Below are 27,898 nucleotides of genomic sequence, written 5' to 3'. Positions count from 1 at the left end.
TATAAAGCCCAAAAAAGAGGCAAAAAAAAAACGATGCCTAAGGCCCAAGGATTTCTGTGGTGACAAAGCTAAAATTGAATAGCGCAAATTGTGAGATTTCCTTTAAAAAAAAAGACTACTTTCATATGCCCCTACATTTGAGATAAATAATGACCTGGGGCGGATATATAATAATGATCATGAAATATAAAAATAAGTAGGCAACGAACTGTCTGCATTTGTAACTAAGTAACCCTTGTCCCCCGCCGCCTCGGTGAAGTGGAGATGTGAGACACTGAGAACGACATCGGAAGCCTTTGTTTTGTTGTCCTTTGTGTTGTGTATAAGATTTTCTATTTTTTAAATTCATTTATTCTTAAAAATGTAGTTTGAAAAAAAAAACCGGAAGAACTTACAAAGATCCCTGAATTAAAAATCCCAGTCTTCATCAAGATTCGAACCCGGTTTGGACGCCAAGCGCTTGGCCGCATAGCCACCGCGCCTCCGATGATAATTTTTTACACAAGATTTAAAGTTCATCTTTGACATTTAGCCGGGATGTAGTTAAAATATTAAGTCTATCACTGAGCTGTTCTTTCTGGCCAAAGAAACAAATGACCTTTACATCATCTGCCCTTTACATCGCAAGATTTGAAAGGGGGAACTTAAAACTACAAGGAAAAAGATGGAAGAGTGAAGAATCCCAAAAGATCCTAGACAAGTGGTTCCCAAACTTTTTTGTTTCGTTGACCCCTTGGAAGTCTTCGTAGACCCCTTGGAAGTCTTCGTAGACCCCTGGGGGTCTATATAGACCACTTTGGAAATCACTGTCTAGACCACCATCAGTTTCATAAAGTAGGAATATAAAGTAAGTAAAGTAAATTTACCCCTTACAGACATTGCGTACTGTAGGGCAGATGATGTAAACGTCATCTGATTCTGTGGCCTACGGTTAACGAGGGTGTCATGTGGCCAGCAAAACGACCAACCGGCGTTACCTTTCCCCAATTAATGTCATGTACCCATTAGAGCTGGGTGGACTCAGGGGCGCCCAAGGATCCCGAAATAAAAATGCCAGTCTTCACCAGGATTCGAATCCGGGACCCCCGGTTCAGAAGCCAAGCGGCTTACAGCTCAGCCACCGCGCCTCCAAAGTAGGAATGAATTGAACCAAAAAAACAACATTTTCCCCTTTTTAATACTGCTTATTAATATTTCAACTTAAATCTTCACGGGTCCAAAGAAATTCATTGCTAAATTAAGAGGTACGGGACTCTAAGAACTGAGAACTGAAGAAAGGAAATACTTGCTTAATCTGAAGACGAACATGATGATTCAGTATCTCGCTTCCCAGTTTGGCCACAGTTTTAGAATATACGTATTAGCACTACATTTAGCTTGAACCAATTCCGACTTCAGTCTCGAATGTCGCACTTTTAACTCTTTCTCTCCTAATTAACTATACCAACGTTGATTTGACCTCATTAAACCAAAGTGATCTTTGAATTTGTAAACTTTAATTTGTGTTGTGTAAAAGAGCATGCATTCCCCTATAATTCGATACCAAATATAACATTTTCTGATAAACAAACAAAAAAGTTATTGAAGTTTAATTTAGAACACGGATGTGAAATGCAAAAGAGCAAAATGAATAATTCTATAGAAACGAGAAAAATAATTACGGAGAGAAAGAGTTAAAATTCGTTTACTGTATCGCTAATGACATATATAGTCTACCATTTGGATCCTATTGACCAAAATTTTGGAATAAAAAAAGGTCGAGAAACGAGGTACTACCGTACTGACACGAATTTTATGTATTTAAATTATGTATTAAAGAAAAAAACAAACATTATCGGCCTATTGCTAATTTAGCCAAAACAAGGTACAACAGGTTTTGCATTGAGGCCCCTAAAATGTGGGCGTAGACACGTGATGGGCCCATTAGTTACACATGTCACAATACCGCAGCTTTAAATCGTCTCCCCTTATCCTGTTCTTCCGGTAAGAGCAGAACTACATTTGTCATTAGATGCCGGAAACTACGTCATTGTGGAGTTAGTGAGTTAGCCATAGTCGGCCCGCGGGTAACGTTCAGACCCACTTACACTAACATCTTTTGATGAAAGAGTTTCAATCACATACGTAAATCGATGCGAGTGCTCCTCCTTCCACCCCTTAATTTTCCACCCAGGGCGCCACACTCCTCATCCACATTTGAAACATATTCATCATAATTTGCTTTGGCCCCTAGCGTGGGAGGACATGGAGTACTATGGACCAATACGTGATACCTCGTCTAATTGTTGAAGACAATGTAGAATTCAGTGGTTCTCAATTCTTATAATAGTTGTCCCACGTCTAAATGGTACAATAACATAATCAACATACGTATCTGTTGTAGATACTGATAGATAGCAGCCTGAACTTCGGATCAATCATACTTCATTAGATACTTTTTAAATTCATTGCTTTGCGGTTCATGTAAACTAAATATTTGCTGGAATGAAACAATGTAGAGAATTAGAACATTAGTTTCGTGAAAATACGAATTAGAAATCACCAATTATAAAGTGAGTCATGAGATGGCATTGCGAAGTGAACTCAAGAAAACATTAAGAAACTTGAACAGATACAAAATAGATTCATAACAAACGAATATTCACATTTGACTAGAGTAACACCTTTAGTAAAATCACTAAATTTAGAAAGCTTTCAGGACAGAAGACTCAAAAGTAAAGTAGCAATTATACATAAAACACCGAGCCATAATCTTCAAATACAAAAACAAAATTTAATAAAATACTCAGAAAGACACAAAGATAAAGACACATTCCTTATCCCATATGCTAGGACAAATTTGTACAATTGCTTGAGCTAGCCAGGAAAACCAGTGACTTGGGAGAATTTAAGTCATTGGTTAATATGCATGACCGAATGCATGACGCGTAGGACGTATTCATCTTCTATTTTTGAAGTGACGTTTGTATTACATAAGATAAGTGCGTTTAATTTGAATCACGATCGAATATTTTTAAAAAATCCATTTGTATAGCGCAACTTTCATCCTTATGCCTGATCAGTGCATTACACTTCATTATATTGTGCGAAATTGTTGAGAGAGTTACGTATCTTGGAGTTTTCTGTGCTATTCTTAGGTGTTCAGTTAACGCAAATATTCCTGGTCCATTGGAGAATTCGACTGGGCCGCAGCATGAGGGTCCCCCAAATGAGTGTACGAAATGTGTTTTTACATTAAATATTACGCCATTATCTCATGCCATGATGTCGACTGTCAAAATGCAGGGGCCTCTAAAGAGGTCAAGCCCTCTGGCCCTTAAATTTCTAGCTACGTCACTGTTCTGACAACACTTGCGCGTGCAAGCCTCTACTTAGATTTTGTTGTTTTTGTGATGCAAGGTCGTCTCTCACGTGGCTTTGGTGGCGTGTGCAAAGAGACAACGAGGATGTGGCGTAGAGTTAATTGGTTTTCAGGGCGCCGGTATTACTCACTATAATGAGGGGGACGAGAGAGAGAGGGGAAGAGAAGGAGAGACAAGGAGAGAGAAGGAGAGAGAGAGAGAGAGAGAGAGAGAGAGTTGGGATGGAAGAGAGACGAATGACGGAACGAATGGGTGAGCGAAATCGAAAGGAGAGTGAGAAAAAGAACCATTCGTTTTGATGGGCCCTCGGAGGGACAGTGGTCAGAAAATACATATGAGTGACCAGCGTTTGACCTCCAGGACCGAGTAAGAAAGGGGTTAGCGAGGGGTCGGTGTGGCGGTGATTAGGTAGTAGCCAGAATGAAGAGGGTGGCCGGTAGGAAGGAGGAGTGCAGGGCGCGGGAGTGTGAAGGGGGGGGGCATGCTGTGGGGGCCAAGAAAGGAAAAACACATGTGAGTGACCAATGTCCATTTTGGAGGACTTGACAAAACGATCGATAGTCCGGTGATGGAATGGGTGCATGGAAATTGCCAGCAATGACCGATGCGGCAGTGGGCAGTGGACAGAGTTGTTCGGTTAATCAGCATGCGTCTACTGCCGGGGGGGGGGGGATGAGGATGGGTCAGAATAAAACAGTATTTTCGGGCATTCACTCTTCGGACCCAGCAATTCTAAACATACACAGCAAGCATAAGACGCTTTAAAATGAACTAAACAAGTGTTTTATACAAATTTTGGTTAATGCAGCGATTTCATTCTACCTCTTTAAAACCTATGTTTGTTTTCTTTATATACCCGAAGAATAAATAATAAATAACATTAGCTCCTCAGGACACAAAGTAATATTTCTCATGTATAAGCAGACCATTGAACCGAGCATTGAGTACAACAGCAAAATGTTGTCTCAATTTATCGCATCCTAAACAATCTCGTAATTAAACAAAGAAATCCCTATGATAAAACTAGAAATGCATCGGAAGTGTTGTTTACAAGCAAGCTTTATTTCTGTCAAACAAGTCATCTTTATTTCTTCAGATCTTAACTTTTTTTCTGTTCTAACTCTTCCCTCCTTAACTCTTTTCCTTCTCCTCTTAACTCCGTTCATTCTCCTCTTAACTCTTTGTCTACACCTTTACTCTCTTTTTCTTTGCATGTCTTTATTCTTTTCTAATGAAGACTTTGGTTAAGTATCTCCTTGGAATTGAAGATGCAATCATTGACCTTTCACCTTCACCTTTCAAAACTCTTTTAAACGCCATGAAAGTATTTCAATCACTTATTAAATATACTTTTTGTTTCGTTTCTCCAGGTCCGCTGACTTTCAAAACAAACCTAACCGGATATCAAATAGAAGGGTGGTCCCATCACCCCCTTTTATGCATTTTGTATACGTACTTGAAGGTTTTTGGCGTGTGTGTGTGTGGGGGGGGGTAGTTCAGAGTGGCTCACACGTACCCAGTCGTCTGGTGCCTTAATATTTCTTTCGTTGCCTTGATATCCTCTTTAGAGTTCCTTCCATTATCGCCCGTGTCATAATTTAATCTTGTCCTCCCATTTCTTTTCGCGGTAATAATATTATTTTTTATTTTTATTTTTGCTGGTAGAAAGATCCTTGTAAGCTCTTTTAACATTGCCGTAACCCCCGAATTTTAAAATCTTTTTCTTTTTGTGTGTGTGTGTGTATGATCTATAGGTCTTGAAGCCTAAAGTAAAAAGCTTTTGTCGGATACAGGTCGAAAACTGGATTTCTTGGTCACGTGATACACTGCAGTCATCGGAATCGATGGTTTTCAAAAGTACCAATAGATATTTCGATACTCGTTGTGAATGGATCTTAATAGATCTTTACATCGTAAATGTAGTGCAGTTTTAGATAGTTAAAACGTACACTTATTTTTATCTCTACGTCTGTAACAAGCTGAATGTGGATCTCGAATTTCCCGGGAAAAAGTTTAGATGAAGATCGCAACTCTGGTGCTGAAATACAGAAGACCAGAACAAGTGACGTGCAGAGAGAGGGGGGAAAGTCATGGGATGGGAAAATCTTACGGAATGCTCTGTCATCAATATGAAGCAAGGGGTGATGGAGGAGGGACAGGGTCATCTAGAGGTCAGAACCTAAAGTAATATCAAGCCGGACTCTCAAAAAAGACGAAGTCATCTTTTTGTGTTTTTTTTTTGGTTTATCATTCGATACGATGACAGACTGGAACAGCTCCAAAACTGACATCTATTCTGTTGGTGTACATATATATTAACTACTCCCACGACACCTATTCTGTTGGTGTACACATATATTAACTACTCCCACGACACCTATTCTGTTGGTACATATATATTAACTACTCCAACGACACCTATTCTGTTGGTGTACATATATATTAACTACTCCCACGACACCTATTCTGTTGGTGTACACATATATTAACTACTCCCACGACACCTATTCTGTTGGTACATATATATTAACTACTCCAACGACACCTATTCTGTTGGTGTACACATATATTAACTACTCCCACGACACCTATTCTGTTGGTACACATATATTAACTACTCCCACGACACCTATTCTGTTGGTACATATATATTCACTACTCCCACGAAAACTGAAAAACAAAAAAAGCTTGAAACATTCATTCTAACTATGTAAAGGTTTCATGATCAAAGTAGATATAGACTAAATACAACTGAAACTCAAAGATGGAAGATCAGATCACAAAGGTTCCTACATTGTATATGAATTGATCTCCCCTTTCAATATTCACACTTGTCTTCTCTTGTCTGCCCCTGTCTTAACCGTGTCCTTCTTTTCGATGTGCCACATAAAATATGCCACAGCGTCTTATTAGTCAAAGTACATCATTAAATTCCCTGCATATGTTTCAGCGTCTTAGTCAAAGTAAATCTATTCTATCAGTCCATATCCGGCATATGCAATAGTCTCTTAAAGTACATATATTATACGAGTCAATGTACACACATACACACACTCCATAATCCTTTTCATTCCAACTGAAACACCTTTAGACAAAAATGGAAACGCTGTTATAATTAGACTCCCGTGCTAAATACCGTCAAGAGAAATAGAATGTTATATTCTCGTCACGACTACGTGCCTACGCTTGACCTATCAAACAAACCAGGTACTGTAACTTGACCAATCGTCCAATCACCTACCCCCCCCCCAACAGCCCACTCTAAACCAACAATACATAATGCATCTCTCCCTCCCCCCCCCTTTTGTTTTTACAGTAAAAAAAATGTAATAATAAAACGAAGACGCTTTCCTTTATATGAAGTAGAAAAACAAAAGTCAATTCTGATATCTACCGAGTCGACAAACAGTGACCAATGTTGACCCTTGACTTCTCTATCTTATCAATATGTAGCGTCTGGTGTTTTTTAAAAAAAATGTGAACTTTTTTTTCTGAAGGTCAAATGAGAATTTTAAAATATTTAACAAACTGCTTTATCTGGACAGGAAACAACAACATGCGTTTATAAGAATAATCCTAAAAAAAAAACTGGGGTTAAAGAACTTAAAGCTATAAAAGGTTTGGTTGAATGGGGGAGGAAGGTGGGGAATGGGGCTGGTCATTTAACTAGACACTTATTATTTATTCTTTAATGCGATAGAAAACACATAGACCTCATTTCATCTCAGCCTTTGGCATAGGAGACCAACCAGCTTCCCCCAGGAGTCTCGGTTCTAGGCGAGTCTCTCCCCACGTCTTGCCCATCTGCTTGGCATCTGCTTCCGAATCGCGGCGCCATGTATTTCTGGGCCGTCCCCTTTTCCTCTTTCCTTGGAGTTTCAGGTGAGGTCTTGCTTTGTTATACTGGATACAGGCTTGCGAGCTAGTTGAAGAACATGTCGAGGTTGTACCCAATGCTGTGAAAAGTCATTGATCCCGATCTCTCTTTGAGAAACGCCGTCTGCTAGTTTTAAAATGAACTTGGCATCTGTTGCACGGAATCAAATCGACCAGTTTGTTGTTGTTATAGTCACTAAAAAACCTTTTTGATCCAGAAAAACGCTAAAATTACTTTTTCAAAAAGACAATACCAGATTTATACAACTTCTAGAGCGACTGTTTTCTTTTAATAACTAATAAATGTTAGATTTAAAAACAATGGAACATTTTTTTACCCCCCCCCCCGGAGAAAGAATCCTGGTTAAGCGAACTGCGACACTTTATAATATTCCAATGATAGGCTCGCCTTTATATGTAGACTTCAAGACGATGCGCTAAATTTTCCTAAACATTCATTTATGAACCTCTTTGATCAATAATACCTTATATTCGGAAACTTCCGAACGCGATAGTCCTTTCAAAACCGATCTAGATCTAGACCTGGTTCTCTAGCCAAATTTAAAGTTATTTATATTTTTCCTTAGACAAATTATGACAGTCAAACTATGGTTTTCACAGTGTGGCCAATGAGCAAGTAATTCATTTCTCATAGATATACATCAACTATTACATTTTTTGAAAACTGTTACAGTCATTTCTGAGATCTGTAATCCAGGTTCCACCAAAGTTCCTCCAAGAAGTTCAGATGTATTGTTAAAATAAAGTGAAGTCTAGTTAAGAAGTGTAAGGTGTCAGACAGCTATTACGGCCGTGCACATTGTTGGCTGGACCTGATTTACAACAGTGAAAGAAGTCCCATCCATTCAGATCCTCATCCTTAAAAGGGGGGCCTCTAAATTTCAATAGTAGAAAATTTAAAACAAATTAATAAAGTAAAATATTAGAAAATTAAGGAAATGAGCCAACATTTATTAGTATTTTACATCTTTCAGCACAAATATATCTTGATTTTAGATTTATTAATATTATAAAGTAAATTTATATTGATGATTAAAGAAAAAAAAACCTGCCCACGTTATAGAATGCTTGAACACTGACCTGCAACGTCACAACCTGTGGGTGGTTTAGACCAAAAGCTTGTTACCACATTACGAGTCTGTGGCAATGAGCTATTGGTCCAAACTGCTTACAGGCTGTGACGTGGCAGGTCAGTGTTCAGGCCTTCTATAATGAATTATCTCGAGCCATCACCGTCGGCTCTTGCCAACACTATAGCTATCCCTAAGTTATTTACCTTGAACTTTTTCTCTTTTATTTTGCATCACGTGTTATTTGTTTATGCTTCAGATCTCATTACGTCACTGTGACCTAATTGTACGACTAAGTGATACATAGACACACCAAAGTACCACGTAATCCATTCAGTAAAGTCTGATGCAATTATAGAACGCTGAATTCCGATGATTTGACTATGTATTCTTTACTTTTGTTGGACGCTTACATAAGCTGCTTTTTCCGTTCCATTCATAATTATATTTCGTTTCGCATTTAGAATTTATTTTTCGGGAATTCCCGTGTGGGTCAGCGTTATGGACGTTTCTGAGCAGACGTGACCTTCAGCAACATCGCGTAGGGTCATGCCCATCTGGAACTAATGGCGACATTAAGCCAAAGGGGTAATTAGTTCATTTTGTCCGCATCGGGGAAAGGGAGTCAGGGGGGCGGGTGCTATAAAAGAGTGCGTCGAAGGGCGCCGAGTGATTTAATCATCATATTCGTTTCTTATGTAAAGTTCATTCGTTCTACGTTTGATCTTTTCGATGTGGCGACGGGCGCCAGACAACAGGAGGCGTTATTAATACGTGTGGCAATGGTTGCTGTAATGGTGACTGGTAAATTGTAAATTCGGTAAAATGTCTATCGTCGAAGTTGTGTGTTTTCAAACGTTGTCTGTCGTCGAAATAGTGTATTTTCAAACGTTGTCTGTCGTCGAAGTTGTGTATTTTCAAACGTTGTCTGTCGTCGAAGTTGTGTATTTTCAAACGTTGTCTGTCGTCGAAGTTGTGTATTTTCAAACGTTGTCTAGTATCGCGCTTACTAGTTACTATTTATCCAGATCTAGTACCGTATTTTCGCGTTATAAACCGCCGGTTATATGAGTTTTTACACACAGAGGTGCGGGGTATACAAACTTTATTTTACTCTTAAACATAGCATAACAAAAACAATAGCCTTACCTGTCCTGTGGGTCTTTATGCCTCCTATAGTTGTACAATGTACATTAAAAAACTTGATGAACATCTCATTATAGACCTACAGTAAACAATCTGTACCTGTCTCAGTACTTAACGTACCGGTAATTTACAACAAATTACGTTTTAGTCATGCGGGGTATATAAAGCGTGGGTTGTGCGGTTTTGTTTTTAGTTATTCTATAATTTGTGCGGGTATTACGCGTGTGCTTAGACCTAGAACAAAATCTCTGTATAATTTTATCGCCCATAGACTTTAAGTGCTATCTTTAACTTTACTACAAGACTGGTCATTTTTAGAGAAAGTCAAATACTTTAAGAGATTATTATTTTTCAGGTTGCCTATGGAATTAAGTGGGTTGTCTTCCTTGTTCTCCATTAAGTTGATCGGGCTGTCTTCCTTGTTCTCCACTTCAATTTGTGTAACAGGAACATCTTCTCTATTAGTTGTGGTACATAGTAGCAGGGCCGGCCTAAGGCCACTGCAACCCATCCGGCCGCAGTGGGCCCCGAACTTCCATAGGCCCCGCGTTAATTTTAGGTGTAAATTATTAAATTAAATCATTATAACAGAAATAATTAAAATCTCCTGAAAACTAGACAAAATTGTCAGATTTAAGGCATATTCTACGAAATGTCAATTCTTGCTATGGAGCATGAGTAATATAGGAATCAGAATTTTGATGATATTTTATACTGTCTGGCTTCGTTGGAAACATGGCTCGTAAAGTAAAGTAAATTTGATCGGGATTTTTGTAATTAGTAAAGATGAATAAAAAGTAAAGACAAATTTATTTTCTAATACAAAATCTTAATTTTCCCTGTCCCTACCCAGACTGGGCCCCGCGCAATTCGTTTCGCATAGGGTCCCCTGCATGGGCGTAGCCAGGGGGGGGTTCTTGGGGTTCAACCCCCCCCCCCCCCCGAAATGAGGGGATCGGTATTTAGTGACTGCTTTTTTGCTTTTATTTTGTTTATTTTAGGTGAGATTTTAATACTAAACTATCACTTTCCCTTTCACAGCAAGGAGGGTTTTCAGTTTAAAACCCCCTACCAGGGGATTTGAGTTTAAAACCCCCTACCAGGGGGGTTCGAGTTTAAAACCCTCTACCAGGGGGGTTTGAGTGTTAAAACCCCCTACGAGGGGTTTTCACATTTAAATTCCCCTCTTCTATAAAACAAAACAAAAAATGCAAACGACAATCCCCCAAATTTCACGAGCACAGTTAAGGAAGATTTTGATTTTTAAACTCCCTCCAAAATTTATGATAAACCCCCTCTTCAATATGAAAAAAAGAAAATTACTCACTCAAAATTCTATGAGCGTAGCCAAAGGGGTTTTGAGATAACCCCCACCCACTCTTTAGTAGGGTTTGAAGCTAAAAAATACCTCTTAAATACCCGGTATAAAAAAAACGCAAATTAAGCACTCAAAATGTTATGAGCGTAGCTAAATGGGTTTTGAATTTAAACCCCCCTTCAGCGGGAGTTAAAGTGGAGTGAAGCTAAAAATTACATCTTCAATATAAAAAAAAAAAGAAAATGCACACTCAGAAATCTATGAGCGTTGCCAAAAGGAGTTTTGAGTTTAAACCCCCCTTCAGAGTGGTTTGATATTAAAAAAATACCTCTTCAATTTAAAAAAAAGCAAATTACACACTAAAATTTTTTGAGCGTAGCCAAGACCATTGGGGGCTTTGAGATTAAATCCCTCTCCTACAGATGGCTTTTTTTAAAGTTTAAAACCCCTCCAAATGGTTTTGAGTTTAAAATCCCCCTATAGAACGTTTTGAGGTGGAAAATCTCTATCCTCAATATTATTCTAAAGCAAACTACAGTTACTAAATTCTATGACCGTAGCTAAATGGGGTTTTGAATTAAAAAACAACAACATAACCCCAGAGTTTTTTCAGTTTAAAACCCCTAACAGATGATTTTGACTATAAAACTTCCCTTTCCATATAAAATCTAAAGCAAACTATAATCACTTAATTCCAAGAGCGTATTCAAGAGAGGTTTAATATTTCTACTGGTGGCGGGGCTCAATTAATAAAGTGCAGTGAATACTCATCTGCCAAAATTGAAAAACACTAAATGAGGCTCAACAAAGATGGCTAAGACAGATTTTAGGAGTCAGTTATAGAGATCGGGTCTAAATCAAGGAAATCCTATGCCGATCTGGGAGTCGACCCCTTAGTAAGATTGTGACAGAGCGTCGCATGAGGTTTGCGGGACATGTTCTCCGACAAAATGAATTATACATAAGAAGAGTTGCGATGACATCCTAGTACAACTTGGCGCCACACATTCATGGAGGTCCTCGGAGCAGGTGGAAGAGGCTTCAGACATAACCAATGACAGATTTTTGTGGAAACAGCTTGACGGCTAATGCGCCGAACGGCGCGGGAATGTCTAAGTCAGTAAGAATAGCACATTAGGTTTTTGAAATAAAACTTTTTAATAGCTTGAAAATGCACTGTAGATACCTCACAATATGCATTTTGTTAGCTCTCAATATCAGAAATAGTGCATGGCGGCGGGGCTCCGCCCCGCGATGGGGGAGCTCCGAGCGCTCCCCAGACCCTTTTGCTAGCGGGGAGTCTACAATTTTTTCAACAACTCCAGGAAGAACCTATTCTAGGGCACAATAAGCGTCTTCCGAAAGAATGATGGGTCAGAATGTAATAAAGATTATACACACACACACACATACATACTTATAAATATATTTTTTTCGCGGGAGGGGGGCGGGGGGGGGAGAAAAAAATCCCCCCAACCCCCCCCCCCAAAAAAAAAAAATCCTGGCTACGCCCATGGTCCCCTGCATAGTAGATATTCAAAGGACCCCACTAGATTCTTGACTTGGTTTCTCTGATGTTCAGATATTATGATTATTATCTTCTTACCCAAAACTTCTTCAGGACCACAAGGAATGGAGGCGGACAGAGCTTTGAACCCTGACCCATCCTGTCGACAGTCAAAAGGGCTTAATACACGACCAGGCAGTCATCCTCCGGCATCGACTAGATCATGTGATGGGCTAACTAACTTAAGATCCTGATATATAATACTAATTATAATAAGCCCCCCCCCCCCCAAATTTGTGGCCTTTAGGAGAAAGCCTTTCAATGCACAAAGATAAGACAGATAGTATCTTCGATTGAATTCATAAAATCCGCCTCTGCATCAAAACAATTTCTATCATAATCAAAATGTTTCCTTAACACTTTGACGACCTTTGACCTTCTGCTTCTAATAACATGTTATCACTGTCCAGATAGATGTTCAGAAAACTCAAAAGATATGGTCAGGTGTGTTTGAATCACGCCAACATCGGGTGGACACCAAAACCATTACAAATTAGTCGAATCAAAATTTTATGCAAAAATGGTTGGTAATCTTTCCAATGTCGCAGTGACACTGCTACTATCTGTTTAGTCAGAAGATACTGATTGTTGATAATGTATACCTGGAGGCAGTGGAGTCACCATAGGAGAGTGCAGGGAGTGCGGACCACAGCGGGTGACACCGAAGGTAGTCTTGTGCCTCTGAAGGGTTATACCATAAATTTAGAATTAAGATAAAAGGGTCTTAATGAAATCAGAACAAAGTCGCCGGAAAGATGAGGGTGGAAAAAAAAGAGAAATTACGCCCAACAATAAGAGTCTCTATTGTGTTTGTGTTGTCCGTCTGTCATTTTCATATATCGAAAACGAAAAAAAAAAATAGGCCTACCCTATAAAAAATGAATTGTATGGTGCTTTAATGAGCTGCTAAGGTCGGTCCTTTTTTGAAACATCTATCAGAAATGATCAGAATATGTACTGCCGTAGACTGGCGTAGACAACAAAAGGAGAACAACGGTTTGGTCTGCTGGGATTGCGTAGACACGTGAAACAACAGCATTCGTCCTCAAGCTTGAAGGCATGAGGTGGTGTGGAGGAGGGTGGATGATTAGCAAAAGTCGAAGGTTAGAGAGGAACCACTTCATCAAGTCAAATTTTAAACCGTAGCCTATTATTCAAATTTTACCGAGGAGGCCGAAAAATAAAAAAAAAAAAAAGGAGAAAATAAAACAAAAAGCAAGGAGGGCAGAACAAGAGAGGTAGGGATACAAATTGTTAATGCGGAAAGAAGTTTTACTAAATATCTTTCTTACTATTGACTAAAATTTGTCTGTAATGAAAGACAATATCATGTATGATAAACACTTTAAAACAATCATCATCAATTTTTTTTCTTGTCTGTTGTCAGTTTCTTTTCTATTCATTCAAAAATCAATTAGAATCTAAGACCAAGACCTCTAGCTTTTTCCCTTCAGAAAAAAAAACAAAACAAAAAAAAACTTATGATTCTAAAGGAAAGGTAAATTTCCCCGTACATACCGTGTGGTCAATAGGACAGATAATATTAAGGTCATCCGCTGGACTAAGCAATTTTCTTTTTTGGTTACATGTTATACCGAAACTCTTATGACCACATGACCGGAAAAGGTTGGCCCCCCACCTGCTAAAGTTCACAGAAGTTATTTCCACAAATGATAAAAGTTGAAAGATCATATATTTGTTAAGAATGAATTTTAGATTTGTTTACAATGTGTTACTGATATAAGTGTTTTTTTTTCATTCATAATACATTCCTCTGTGGATCAAAGATGACTCTGATAATAATAAGGTATGTCTGTCATGCAGAGGCGGCCTGAGCAGTACGCTGGGCCCTGGGGCGATTTTCATACGGGGGCCGTAAGTGTAATCTATATGCAGGGTATCACATCGCGCTAATGGGCTCGTCCGCCTCTAATGTCTTATTATTGATTCAAAACAAGGTACCTGAAGTAGGTACCGGCAAATGCGTTGTTTCAAGATCAAAATATGTTAAGAGCTTTCAAGGTAATTTATATCATTATAGGTGCAGGAAAAGATTTCCAAAATATTCAGCAACAAGTCCTCGTTTATGAGAACTGGCCTTTTTTCCCCAAAGGGATAATGGAATCTCCTATCGTGGGGCCCCACTTAGGGTGACTTAGGCACGGGCCTGAGAGGTTTCACTCGCCACCCACTAAGGCCGCCTCTGAGAAGTGCAATATTTCACGTGGCTACGCAGACCTATACGTGATTTACATATTTTGTCACCTCTATTGCAGACATAAATGTTGCTTGCAGGCGGTCAATTTATATTGTTGTTTTTTTTTTGCAGATTTTATAAGACTTGGAGGCTTGGACGGTAGCTTTCAATTGGTCTTAAATGTGTATTCCAAAAATATTCAGCTGTCTCAAACCACTTGATAACAGGCACTCGGTCATTTCTGTGTCAGTTGGAGGGCGTCTTATGACAGCTGCGATGTTGCGTAAAATAATTTCAAAGTACCATTTCAAGTGCATTGAAATAGTTAATATAGACATCTCCGTTTTGTTGGCTCAAAAATAAATGGTGAATTGTCAATGTTAAATACAAAATAACTTGATAACTGAAAAGGTTACATAAAAAAGAATATATTTAATTATATATTTGTTTGCACAAAAAATGGGAATAGTTATCAGGCGTTCATTGCAGTAAAATTAATTACACAATTAAATTTAATAAAATGAAAAAAAAAAAAAGTAATTCTCAATCTGATCAAAAAATAGTTTTGTATATTTGTATCCTTTGTATATATTTTATACATTATTTGTATCTTGATTTTTTTGTATATATTTTGTATCCCGTTTCACTCATCTTGTTGATTCACGTTGTTCCAAAGGCACGTCATAATAAAAAGTTCAACGTCAAACATGTCATGGTCTGTTAGGAAAAAATATTTAAATGCAAAATAAGGGGAGATAACAAATAAAAAAGGAAAAACAGTAAAGGTTTATGAGTTGTATCCCTTTATCTTCCATTCACTTGTTCGTTCTAGGATTTTCTGAAACTGGAGCTGTCTTTGAGTCTGTAAAGACAAGTTAGGAAAAAAAAAGCCTTATATAAAACATAAAGATAAAGCTAAATAATAATAATTTGTAATTTTTCGATACGCGAACTTATAAACACAGACATTAAAACTCTAATAAATTTGACTTTGAAATACACTCACATCATATATAAGGGCCACACATGGAAGACCATAGAAAGATAGGCCTACATCTATCGACAGACTTACACAGGTCAATAAAATATTTGAATTCACAATTCATACAATTAACTAGGGTGTCATGTGGCCAGCACAACGACCTTACTTTTCCCCAAACGTTGTCATCAGGTACCACCCATTAAAGGAGGCGCGGTGGGTAAGCGGTAAAGCGCTTGGCTTCCGAACCGGAGACCGGGGTTCGAATCCTGGTGAAGACTGGGTTTTAATTTCGGAATCTTCTGGGGCCTCTGAGTCCACCCAGCTCTAATGGGTACCTGACATTAGTTGGGGAAAAGTAAACGCGGTTGGTCGTTGTGGTGGCCACATGACACCCTCGTTAACTGTAGGCCACAGAAACTGATGACCTTCACATCATCTGCCCTATAGACCACAAGGTCTGAAAGGGGAACTTAACTTTTTTTTTACCACCCATTAAAGCTTGGTGAACTCAGAGGCGCCCTAAAATATGCCGAACAAAAAATACCAGTCAACACCAGAATTCGAGCCCGGGATCTCACGTTTCGGAAGCCAAGCGCTTTACCACTCAGTCACCGCACCTCCTAAATTATAGTTATGACTACATAAATGCAAACACATGATACACACCTTTCTTTATTTTTACACACGTGTATTAAAATTAAAAAATTGAAATAGTCACGTGGTAACATTTACTAGACGACACATAGTGATACAGCTAGACACACATAGCGGACTGGCAAAACACACACACACACGCGGCCATCTTACACACATAGAGCCTAAATGAAATGTTTCTCAAGAACAGCCTGAGACACAGAGAGTAGACAGTAAGACAGAGGCAGACACACGACAAACACATTGAGAGAGAGAGAGAGAGAGAGAGAGAGAGAGAGAGTTGAGGAAAAGGCAAAGGGAGGGGGGGGGGAGAGGAAAAGAGGGAAGGGAGGGAGAAAAAGAGAAAGAGGTGGAGACAGGGAAATATGGAGGGACAGAGTTTGAAAGAGAAAGGGAGGGAGAGAGAGGGAAGAGATACAAAAAGTGGAGAGAGGGACTGATGAGAAAGAGGGAGGAAGAGAGAGAAGGTGGCAGAGAAATAGCGAGATAGAGCTTAAGACAGGGACAGAAAGAGAGAAAGGAAGATAGAGCCTCAGAGAGATAAAGACAGTGAGAGAAAAACACTCTCAAGTTTAATGTAACATACTTACCATTGTTAACTTTGTCCTATAAAATAATAATTTTAAAACAGTGTTAAACTAATATTTTTTTTTACTAATTAGTGCTCTTGATCATTCTGCAATCACACATTTGAAGGGGAAAGAGAAAGAACCGAAAACGTAGCCCTCCCCCTCTCCTTATACAGTTATATAAAAGGATCCGAACCCAGCACTTTCTGCTGACGGATCAAAAGTTGTATGTTTAAACTGTAATTAAATAATCTAGCAAGTAATTTCAAAATTTCTTGAAAGTAATATTAAAATTAAAGTCTACACAAAAATAAATAAATAAATAAATAAAATCAATTTACACTTCTACAAATTAAAAAGTTAAAAATATACCAATTTTTAAAATGTTCACTATAGATGAAACTCGTTGCATTATCCCGTGCATACGAATCGAATGAAGCTGCGGGTCAAAGTTTAATACTAAACAATAGACAACGTGCTGCATTAAATTTCACATTGGATGGAACCTATTACAGTTATTGCTAGTTGGAATTAATGTAGATTTCTACAGTCCACAGAACCATGTTGAACAGTGGAACAGAACGACTTATAATAATGGGCCACATTACATGCAATCTCATCAGATCATCAGAAAACGTGAACTAATATAAAGATTTTATCATTATTTGATTCTGAAAATGAAGGGAGAGTATGTAAGAACTACAAGAATAATATCCCCTTTAAACGTGTACAGATTTTAATATAGTGTTAATGTGTTTGCATATCTAATTTATTAAAAATTGATTTACCTTAAATTTTTATAAATTCGTTTATTTTTAAAGCTTTTTTTTTAAAGTACACATTTCAGTCAAATGGTTCAGCGGTCAAGAGTTTATATGGGACCTAAGTTCGTTTTAATTCAATTATACATGTATCTTAATTCTTCAACCTGAATTATTCTCTTTTGACATTTATGGCAGTTAGACATTTACCTGAATAAAGACAGGTTCTCCGAAGTCGTCCACACTAGAAATACAAAGAAAATATTATTTGTAATGGTTTTTTTTTGTACACCAGCGTTTCGCAACTTGTTGTACGCGCTCCGGTGTGACGAGAGCTTGAGGTACTCTAAGAAATTCTAAAATTCGATATTTGTAAACAATCCCCCCCCCCCCCAAAAAAAAAAGACAAAGACAGATCAGTGTGTAAATCTACTAGTGCACGAAGAAAGTAAGCAGGAGATACTGGAGAAAAATTATCACGGGCTTAATTTTAAGATTGTTGAGAAACGCTGGTTTGAATTGCAGATGTACTTATAGACAGTGGCGTACCAAGGGTTCCTGGCGCTGGGGGCAGCGTTTTAATACACATTTGAGTATTCCCTACGCTCCGTTACCCTGGGCGGCTGTCTCTGTATCCGCCCCTTGGTACGCTATATAAACATACATATCTATGTTAATCGTAATCTATATTTAGATCTATGTTAAGCCGACAACCACTTAGCGTTTGAACTAAACCCTGGTCTCGTAGCTCTATTTTGCGCCTGTTTTAGTTTCTTGAACTAAGGGGTCCCAGAGGACAAATACTCTAATAATGGCTTAGCTAAGGTTAAATAGCATTTTAGTTTTATGTCCTTATTTAATTTGTACACATTTCTTGTACTAAACTCTCGTCATTATGGGGATTCCATTATACATAGTTATATATTAAAACGGGACACAAAAGAATACCCAGACCGACGTGAAATGCCATACAGGACCTTCAACACTTACCCAATACTTGTGAAATCTGTAAAGACAAGAATACAAATTTAGTTCATTAATGTTGTCCAAAAGAGAATAAAATAATAATAATTAATTCACGAGCCTTAATTTTGAATTAAAAAAAAACTGTATAGCCTAAGCAATGTTTAAACCTAGCCATAAATGTTTATTGTTTATTAATGTCTCTAATTACTGATACTGAATACGTAGAAGGAAGTCAATAGTTATGTTTTCATTGAAAAAAAAACAAACTTTCGTAAGTAAAAAATAAAAATAAAATGAAAGGAGATTGCGTCAGACACAAACTCATTGACGGCCTTTGTGGGTCAGTTGTTTCACATCTTACGCTGCACAGGATTAAGGCATTATATTATGGGTAAATACTGATCAAAATGTATAAGTGCAAATAATAGACATACATAGCTTTAAAATAGGCATACAACTAACTAACAGCATACATTTATAATTTAATTTGTATTTTATTTCTTTAAATTTTTGTAAGAAACTCTTTTCGGTTTCAGAATCTCCCTTTCTTTTTGAATAGTTCTCTTCCTGGATCTGTTTGCCTTTTGGGTATCCGACGTCTTTTGCATCAGACCTTATCATCCTGGTCACACAATTAAAAATGGTTGCTTTTTCACATCTTAATTGCTGTTGTCGGGCATTAGATCTTCTTTACGTTAGAAATACACATTTTATTGAGAATACATGCTCTTAGAATTGCTTATACTTTATCACAAAAATTTAATAAGGCCAGTGTTTACCAATATACTCCTCATTTAACTCTTCGAGTTTGGGTCATTTTGAAAGGAGGACTCGATGTATTAATTACGGCAGTAAAGGCCAACTTACGACCTGCGAGCCGTATCCGGACGATAATGTGATCCTATTGTAACTTTGTGTATTTCTGCTAAAAGCAAGAAATAGCGATAAACAAAAACAATCGGTAAAAAAATTGCTAACAATATTTCTAATCGCACACATTTAATTACTGATCCAAACTAATAGATACAATTACATTTCGTATGAACTTTGTTTATTTTTTATAAAAATATTTTTACAATTTTTCTTGTTTTTTTTTAGAGGAGATGCTGCCCATGACACAAATAAGAGCCGAAATTTATAACAGCACCACAGGCCGAAAAAAGGGTGGATGGCGGTGAAGGAAGAGTTACCCGACCAAGTACGTCCCAGCAAGCTATGGTTGAAAACAAATAAAAAGTACTATAATGATCTTACCAGCATTTAGTGGTCTCAGTAAGTCCCGTATGACACTGTTCATGTTTCCAAACATCCTGCGTGATTTTTACAGTAATGTTAATGTGAACTAGAATCCATTAAATAAACAACAAAAAGCTCTTATCTTATCTTATCTTATCTTATGAAAATAAAACAACGTTCGCTATAATCATATAACCACAACCTTTCAGATGTTAACACTACTTACCTTCCAATGACAGAAGTTCCGGGAATTTCCTGAGGGAAAAAAAACACTAATGAACATAAAAAAATAAATAAATACAAATTCTTTGTTTTATAGTTCCTTCAACCCCACTGCACGCCCCGTCTCACCGTCGATGTTCATCTTCTGTTTCTCTTATTATAAAACTCACTCTGTCTCCAACTCCCGATCTCGGGTCAAGTTGAAACTTCATACAATTATTCAAGACAAGAATCAATAATAAAAAAAAACAATCTGTAAATAAACTACTGGTAATTAAATACTTTGTTTGATATCGACAAAGGAAATTAATCCTTCAGTACTCACAGAGAAGGCTAAATATATAGGGTTTGGTCCCCTTATATAATTGTTCACATTATTTCTCCCTCACCCATTCTTAAATCAAGTTGAACTTTATAAGCTATTTATTGTAGAAAACATAAATCAATGATGAAAATAAAACTAACACATTAGTCAATTAGTTATTAAAAATTAATTTTTTGTTTGATAGCGAATAAGGGAAATAATTTCTATATTATTGGTGTATATAGCTGCGAGTACAGAGTTTTTCCACTTAGATAAGATTTATTTAAAAAAAAAAGGATTTTAATATTTTGTTTATTTACTACTTGGAGGCGCCATGGCTCAGCATAAAACGTTTGGCGTCCGAACTGGGGTCCCGGGATCGAGTTAATGGGATTTTTAATTTCGGGATCTTTTGGCGTCCACACAGCTCTAATAGGTACCTGACATTAGTTGGTCACATAGCCGTGGGTTCCAGAGACAGATGATCGCAAGGTCTGAAAGAGGAACCTTACAATTTAAAACTTGCACTCGAATTATCTTACTAATACTAATGTTCATACTCACACTGTCTATGAGACATGGCTCCCCGAAGTCATCCACTCTGTAGGAGAAAACAAAACATTTTCAAGATGATTGTTTAGCAGTCGTAAAATTGTTTTAGGATTACCATATCTATCAGTCGATACATTCTTGTAAAATCATTAAGTCATGCAATATGTAAATAGACGCGATAAGCTGGCAGCTGGACCCTGTATAAATAAAGCTGTTTATTTTGAAATACCTTAGTTAATTAACTCAGAAATATGGTTAATACTTATTATTATGATGTAAAAAAAGATTTATTTATCTCTCCATTTCTCTGTTTTATCCATCTATTGCTATCTATCTATCTATCTATCTATCTATCTATCTATCTATCTATCTATCTATCTATCTATCTATCTATCTATCTATCTATCTATCTATCTATCTATCTATCTATCCATCCCAACCTTAACCCTGTATCTCTCTCTCTCTCTCTCTACTATACTGTATCCCTTACCTCACTTGTCCAGTATCTGAAATCGACAGAAATCTTAGTTTGACATTACGTAATTGTTATTTGAGCGATAATGTATATATATATATAAACTCCATAGAGATCTATCTAACGCAAATAAAAATAATAATAAAAATAATTTTTCTTACGTAATTCGGATTTTTTTAGAGCCTCTGAGGTCATTTCCATCTGGCACAAGACATTTGAGGATTCTATTCAAGTGGAATGATAATGAATGATATAAATACAGTCATTATATATTTAAGTCAAAAATTAATTTAAACAAATTTCTATTTTTAATACCCACGTGACCCTATACCCTTCAGTAGGTCTATTTGTATTTCCGGGGCCTATCGTATGTGGCAGTGAAGAAATATTTCTTCGTAATTATCTCCAATAGTCTATTTATCATCTAGACATTTTGATAGTGCGCTACAGAATGGTGCTTCAAGACCAATCCTTTTTGTGTATGCCTAGTTCATGCTACTGACAATAATAAACATGAATAATGTATTACTTATTTACGAAACTTTGCTAATAATGCAATCATTTAAAAATAAAAGCAAACACAAATGCAACAAAATATGTAAATAAAACTAACTATAAACAAAATTACAAAGTCAGTTTGTGTGGAAACACAAACTCAAAATCGGCCCCCGAAGTGGTCCACCCAGGCAGGCTTCAATATTTTTAAGAAAGAACATCCGAATGAAATTATATCAAAGACAAATGAGAGATATGAATGGAGAAAGAAGGTTAACAGATCTTGCGTAGTGCCCCAACGGTCCAGCAGATCAAAGGATAGGTGCAAGTGAATGCAAAGTTAGATGTGAACCTGGCCTAACTAGTTCCCCTTTCAACCTTGGGCAGATGATGTAAAGTTCATCTGTTTTTGTGGCCTACTGTTAACGAGGGTGTCATGTAGCCAGCACAACGACCAGCCGCCTTTGCTTTTCCCCAACTTCTTCTTCTTATATAATACAGACGTTACTTCAAAAAAGAAGATGATTACGTCCTACGCGTCATGCATTTAGTCGTGCATATTAACCAATGACTTAAATTCTGCCAAGTCACTGGTTTTCCTGGCTAGCTCAGGCAACCCATTCCATGCTCTAATAGCACTAGGGAAGAAGGAGTATTTGTACAAATTTGTCCTAGCATATGGGACTAAGAATGTGCCTTTATCTTTGTGTCTTTCAGAGTATTTTATTAAATTTTGTTTTTGTATTTGAAGATTATGGTTCAGTGTTTTATGTATAATTGCTACTTTACTTTTGAGTCTTCTGTCCTGAAGGCTTTCTAAATTTAGTGATTTTACTAAAGGTGTTACTCTAGTCAAATGTGAATATTCGTTTGTTATGAATCTCACTGCTCTATTTTGTGTCTGTTCCAGTTTCTTAATGTTTTCTTGAGTTGAGGGGTCTTGAGTTGCATATTCTATTATTGGCCTAACCAAGGTTAAATAACATTTTAGTTTTATGTTCTTATTTGATTTATAGAAATTTCTTTTAATAAATCCTAATGCTTTGTTTGATTTTTTTGTAGTTTCATCAATATGTGGATTCCATGACAGTTTTTCATTTATTATAACACCTAGGTATTTTGCGTTTTTAGTCTGTGTTACTGGTTTGCCATGAATAAGATAAGTGGAATTATTTTGTTTTAGTTTTTTTGTTACTCTTAACAACTGACATTTTTCTGGGTGGAAAGACATGCTCCAATTTGATTCCCATTTCTGTAATTCATCTAATTCTCTTTGTAAAATATCTGTGTCTTGTGTTGTTTTTATTGTTCTATATATTATGCAGTCGTCTGCAAATAATCTGACTTTTGTTCCTGAAGTAATGCAACTCGGTAAATCATTTATGTAAATTAAAAATAGTAGTGGACTCAAGACTGTTCCTTGAGGTACACCTGAGTTTACTGTTATCGGTGTTGATTTAGAGCCATTTATTATTAAAGTTTGTTCTCTCCCTATCAGAAATTCTTTAATCCACTGATGCAGTGGACCATTAATGCCGAACTATTTTAATTTTTTAAGCAAACTATGGTGGTGAACTTTGTCAAAAGCCTTAGAAAAATCTAGTAAGATAGCATCTATTTGTTCACTATTATCTAAACCTTTTGAAAAATCATCAATTAGTCCTTTTAGTTGTGTTTCACATGATCTATATTTCCTAAAGCGATGTTGGTATGGTGTGAGGACATTATGTTTGTCTAAGTGGTTTATAATGTTCTTACATATTATGTGTTCTAGGATTCTACATGTGATGCTGGTAAGTGATACTGGTCTGTAGTTTCCTGGGTCAGATTTTTCTCCTTTTTTAAATAGGGGGGTGACATTAGCTTCTTTCCAGTCCTTTGGTACTCTGCCCTGGTTAAGTGAAGCCTGAAAGAGTATTTTGAACACTGGGGCTAGCTCATTGCTTAGTTCTTTGAGTAATCTAGCTGGAATACCATCAGGTCCAGACGCTTTATTTGGTTTGGTGTTGGCTAATAGTTTTTGAATTCCATTTTCTTGTACTACTATATCTTCTATATCAACTAATGTCAGGTACCCATTAGGGCTGGGTGGACTCAGAGGCGCCCAAGGATTCCGAAGTTGAAAATGCCAGTCTTCACCAGGATTCAAACACGGGACCCCCGGTTCGGAAGCCAAGCGCTTTACAGCTCAGCTACCGCGCCTCCCCTGGCCTAACTGTAGTGTTATAATTGATGTTATTGTTTTGAAAGGGCTCAATCTATTATGCGAATCCTCAAAAAAAAAAAAAAATATATATATATATATATATATATATATATATACATTTATTTGCATGGGTGCGGCTTCATTCACAATTTTACAATAAAATGCAGTTTAGAAGATTACTATTCATTTTAAATTAGGTCTAACTTATAATACATACTAAATTGCTTTTTCTCTTTAAAAAACTGCTTGCATAATTGATTTTAATAATTAGTTTTTTTTGCTTTCAGAAAAAAAAAGTAGCCGTTGCATCAGAACTTTGAATGGTGTAAAATATTGTGATGTCGGATTTTCAATATCTTTTCTAGTTTACGAGATTTAAACAGGACAGACGGACAGACGGACAGACATTTCCCACTAAACTAATAGTGTCTTTTCCCCTTTCGGGGGCCGCTAAAAAATACAAACACTTTCTCTTATTATCCAAAACCGAAACCATTAATCAACATTGTACACACATAAATCGAACAGTCTCAATCTAACAGTTAAACAGGCAAAAGCAAAAAGATTACTTTACAGTAAAACAATCTTATCTAAGGGAAAGAACCGCTTATTACTGCCATTCATCTGAAAATGGCAGGGTTTAGCTCCCTATCTGCCATATAAAACAAAACTGATTCATTAATATTAATTGATTAACTAATTGGTTAACTTTTGGATTTATTCTTGTAATGAATGAATAATTATGCAAAATTTCAACTTGATCCGAGAATGTGAGGCTACGGGAGAAACGTGTCAAAACGTAACAAGGTATTAAATCCATATATACATCCACATCTCTAATTAAGTAGCATTTATTCCCCTAATTTCTAATTTAAAACAAAATAATTAATCATCAACAATTCAGTAACTAACTGATTAATTTTATCATTGATTCATATTTTGTCAGGTACATGAGTAATTGTTCAAAAGTTTAGCTTGATTCGAGCATGGGAAATGGGAGAAAAAAAATGTTCCAACTTTTTACCAGACAGACATACAGATAGACAGAAGGAGTTGATATAAGCTTCATAGAAAAAAAGTTAAATGCTGTAAATGAAAACAAGTAACAAAAAAACTATTTACCCAAACAAACAAATGACTTTCGCTTTTAAGTCAACACTTTCAAAAAGGACATAGAAAATGAATTCCACGATCCTGTCCTGTCCTGTGCTTTCTAACTTTCTCGCTGTTGATTTTTATGACAACAATTAAATAATAGTTAAGCATCTAATTAAATTAAAATCCTACGTGGCTCAAGTATCCCACTTGATATCTTTATTGCTAATTCTTTTTGCTATTGGGTATTTCAAGATCTCTAAATAACAATTCAATCTATTTTTCACAACAAAGTTGCCCTTGATTTTTTCATTATTACTTCCCTTTAATTATTTAACTCCGTCTTGGGTTCATCAATTGGGAATTCTTCACATTAAGTAATGAGAACGTGAGAAGAATATAAAACACTTATAGTGTTCTATTTTTAGCAGGATGTCAAGGGACCTTCCCCTATACCACTTCAATCTATCTCTGAATGTCAATTTTTAGTTTATACTGTACAAATGAAATGCAAGCAAAGATCTAACATCGCCACTTAGCGAAACTGTCTCTCGTTCATCAGTTTTTTTGTTTTGTTTTTTGTTGCCAAAGGTTATGAGAGTGTTATGAAGCCAGCACAACAACCGCCACCGTTTACTTGTCTCAAATAATAGATTCTTAAATGGCGCCAAATAATTCAAATAATTTCAAGGGTAGTCGAACTTGATACTCTAGAGAAGCGCGTAAGCCCTCGACCACAGCACCTATTTTAATTACTATTAAACCAAAATTTTGTTTCATCATGATTTAACATTTTACCAACATTATTTATTAAAAATAATGAAGGACATTGTACAAAACAACTAGATACTAAAATTCTTGTCTTTGAAGAAATGAACAATCAAATGAATAACAAGCAAAGTAAAAAATAATTCAAGTATATTTAAGGGAAGAACCGCTAAGTCACTGACATATTTCTCGATAAGGTTGAACTCCCTTTTACTATATAAAAATTAATTAATTAACAATAATTAGTTAAATAGATGGTTAATTATTGCAACTGATTTTTGTATTGTCATCAACAACTATGAATAATTGTGCAAAACATTTCTTCTTGTTTCAAGAATGGTAAGTGGGTGAAAAACGTACAAAACCTGTACCAGACAGACAGACAGACGGACAGAGATAATGTACAAACTTTGTAAAAACCAAACATTCATCTCATTAGTTACCTGGAGAGAAACACAAAGACGGAAGCAGCCAAACAAAAAAGTTTTTTCTCCGATTCTGTAAAATGATATGAGAACAGCGCACAGAAAAGAAGTGAAGCCTCCTAGGAGGCCTATGCTTTAGCAATGAGTGAGGCGATCTGTTCTTGTGAAGGGCTCATGAATATTTGACCGCTAATGAACTGGAGTGATTCATTACCAAAATACGTCAGCTTTCCCCCCTCTTCCCAATACAAATGTTGTGTTAGTTGAACTATTGATATTGACCTTCATTCCCGTGACCTTTTGAAAACGTGACTTCACTTCAAATCAAAACAAAAGGGGAAAGTTTGGAGTAGACAAACGGATGACTTTTTCAATTGCTACGTATCATTTCTCGCACATACCACCATATAGACACACATATACAACAACACACACTCACAGGTACGCACGTACACATACATACACAGTCACGCTCACAGACACCAGCAAACACACTCTTACAGGTACGCGCGTGCACACACACACACTCACGTACATAGACACCAACAAACACATACTTAAATAACACAAGCCGTCATACAACTGTCCGTTTTAAAGTCCACACTCTTCATGAACTTAAAACCAAACTTATCTGTATTTACTTTACGGCATGTGCTATATCAATCACATACCATTGCCCCCTTTAAGATCTCTTTAGACCCGGGCAATGCTTCTCAGCCTATCGTGGTGCTTTGGTGGAAATGGTCGTTAGAAGAGACGATTAGGCCGATAAGGAAGCAAAACTGAACTCCTATTTGGGTGCTTAAGGACCGAGTCCATTGCACTGGTGGGAATGGAAGAAAGCCTCAACAAATGTCACTATTCACACATCGTTCCTCAAGGGGTCGTTTTTCTGGCGGACACCTGAACGGCTGACGTTGTACAGAGAAGTAATATTTAAGAGTTTCCACGGTGTACTCGGTCTTCGGCCTCGCTTTTCACCCGAGCGTCTTGGGATACGAGCCATTGGTAAAAGTGATATAAAAATTTACACCTGCTTGGATCATTGCCAGACAGAAGTTTGTTTTAGTCAGGCAAATGGAAGCAAGCTTCCAAAGGTTTTTGAGTCCCAAGTCAAGTCCTTGGACAATTACGAAGACTTTATGTGACATGAGACTATTGAGGTACTAACCTCAATATATTTGTGTGTATGTGTATATATATATCCTCCATCGTGGTTGAAGATGAGCACATTTCTCATTTCCTATGGACTCGAAGATGACTGTAAAGTCCAATGCCCGCTTTAAAAAGCCGGACGCACACGTGGCATGGGTGGGTTTGGTCAGTTGCAGATAGACCTGCTTCTTCTCTCAGCTTTTTATTGGTTCGGCTTTCTTTCATGCTGAGATGGACAATTGTAGTCAAACTGAATTTCCGTTCGTTTGGATAAATAAAAAAATCTTACCTTTTCTTAAAAAAAAAACAGTGGCGTAGCTAGGAATTTGCTATCATTTTTGGGCCCGGTTGGGGGGCTTAACCTCTTTTGGGACCCCTGCATTTTGCGTAATATTTAATATTTAATGTAAAAAACACTAATATCGGAGCCCCCTCAAGTGGGGTACGGGGGGATTTTCAAATTCTCCCCCACCATT

General features: G+C 37.0%; 1 protein-coding gene across 3 annotated transcripts; it reads right to left on the bottom strand.

Annotated features, from left to right (window-relative positions):
* Positions 1-14,969: 14,969 nt before the first annotated feature.
* LOC106059946 (uncharacterized) lies at positions 14,970-26,526 on the bottom strand. 3 transcript variants are annotated; one of them, XM_056015698.1, is made up of 10 exons: positions 26,286-26,526; positions 25,102-25,204; positions 21,440-21,502; positions 21,294-21,309; positions 20,816-20,852; positions 19,952-19,980; positions 19,744-19,799; positions 18,514-18,529; positions 17,734-17,767; positions 14,970-15,419 (listed from the first exon to the last, which is right to left on the bottom strand). In XM_056015698.1, exons 3-10 carry the CDS (start codon positions 21,477-21,479, stop codon positions 15,345-15,347), a joined length of 303 nt encoding a protein of 100 aa, XP_055871673.1. In that variant the 5' UTR covers positions 21,480-21,502; positions 25,102-25,204; positions 26,286-26,526; the 3' UTR covers positions 14,970-15,344. The 3 variants fall into 3 exon arrangements, with proteins under 3 accessions (XP_055871673.1, XP_055871674.1, XP_055871672.1); XM_056015699.1 differs by lacking the exon at positions 25,102-25,204 and adding an exon at positions 16,784-16,799 and having other exon boundaries at positions 26,286-26,525; XM_056015697.1 differs by lacking the exon at positions 25,102-25,204 and having other exon boundaries at positions 26,286-26,525.
* Positions 26,527-27,898: the final 1,372 nt, after the last annotated feature.

This window comes from Biomphalaria glabrata, chromosome 17 (assembly GCF_947242115.1).
Source record: "Biomphalaria glabrata chromosome 17, xgBioGlab47.1, whole genome shotgun sequence".
Lineage (NCBI taxonomy): Eukaryota > Metazoa > Mollusca > Gastropoda > Planorbidae > Biomphalaria > Biomphalaria glabrata.
The sequence above is the reverse complement of the archived record's forward strand: the minus strand, read 5'-3'. Positions and strand labels throughout refer to the sequence as shown.

Coding starts and splice junctions, on each gene's coding strand:
- LOC106059946 (XM_056015698.1), bottom strand. CDS start 21,479: ATGGAAATGACCTCAGAGGCTCTAAAAAAATCCGAATTAC. Junction 19,981..20,815: donor AGCCATGTCTCATAGACAGT/GTGAGTATGAAC, acceptor TTTTTCCCTCAG/GAAATTCCCGGAACTTCTGT. Junction 15,420..17,733: donor GAGAACCTGTCTTTATTCAG/GTAAATGTCTAA, acceptor TTGTCTTTACAG/ACTCAAAGACAGCTCCAGTT.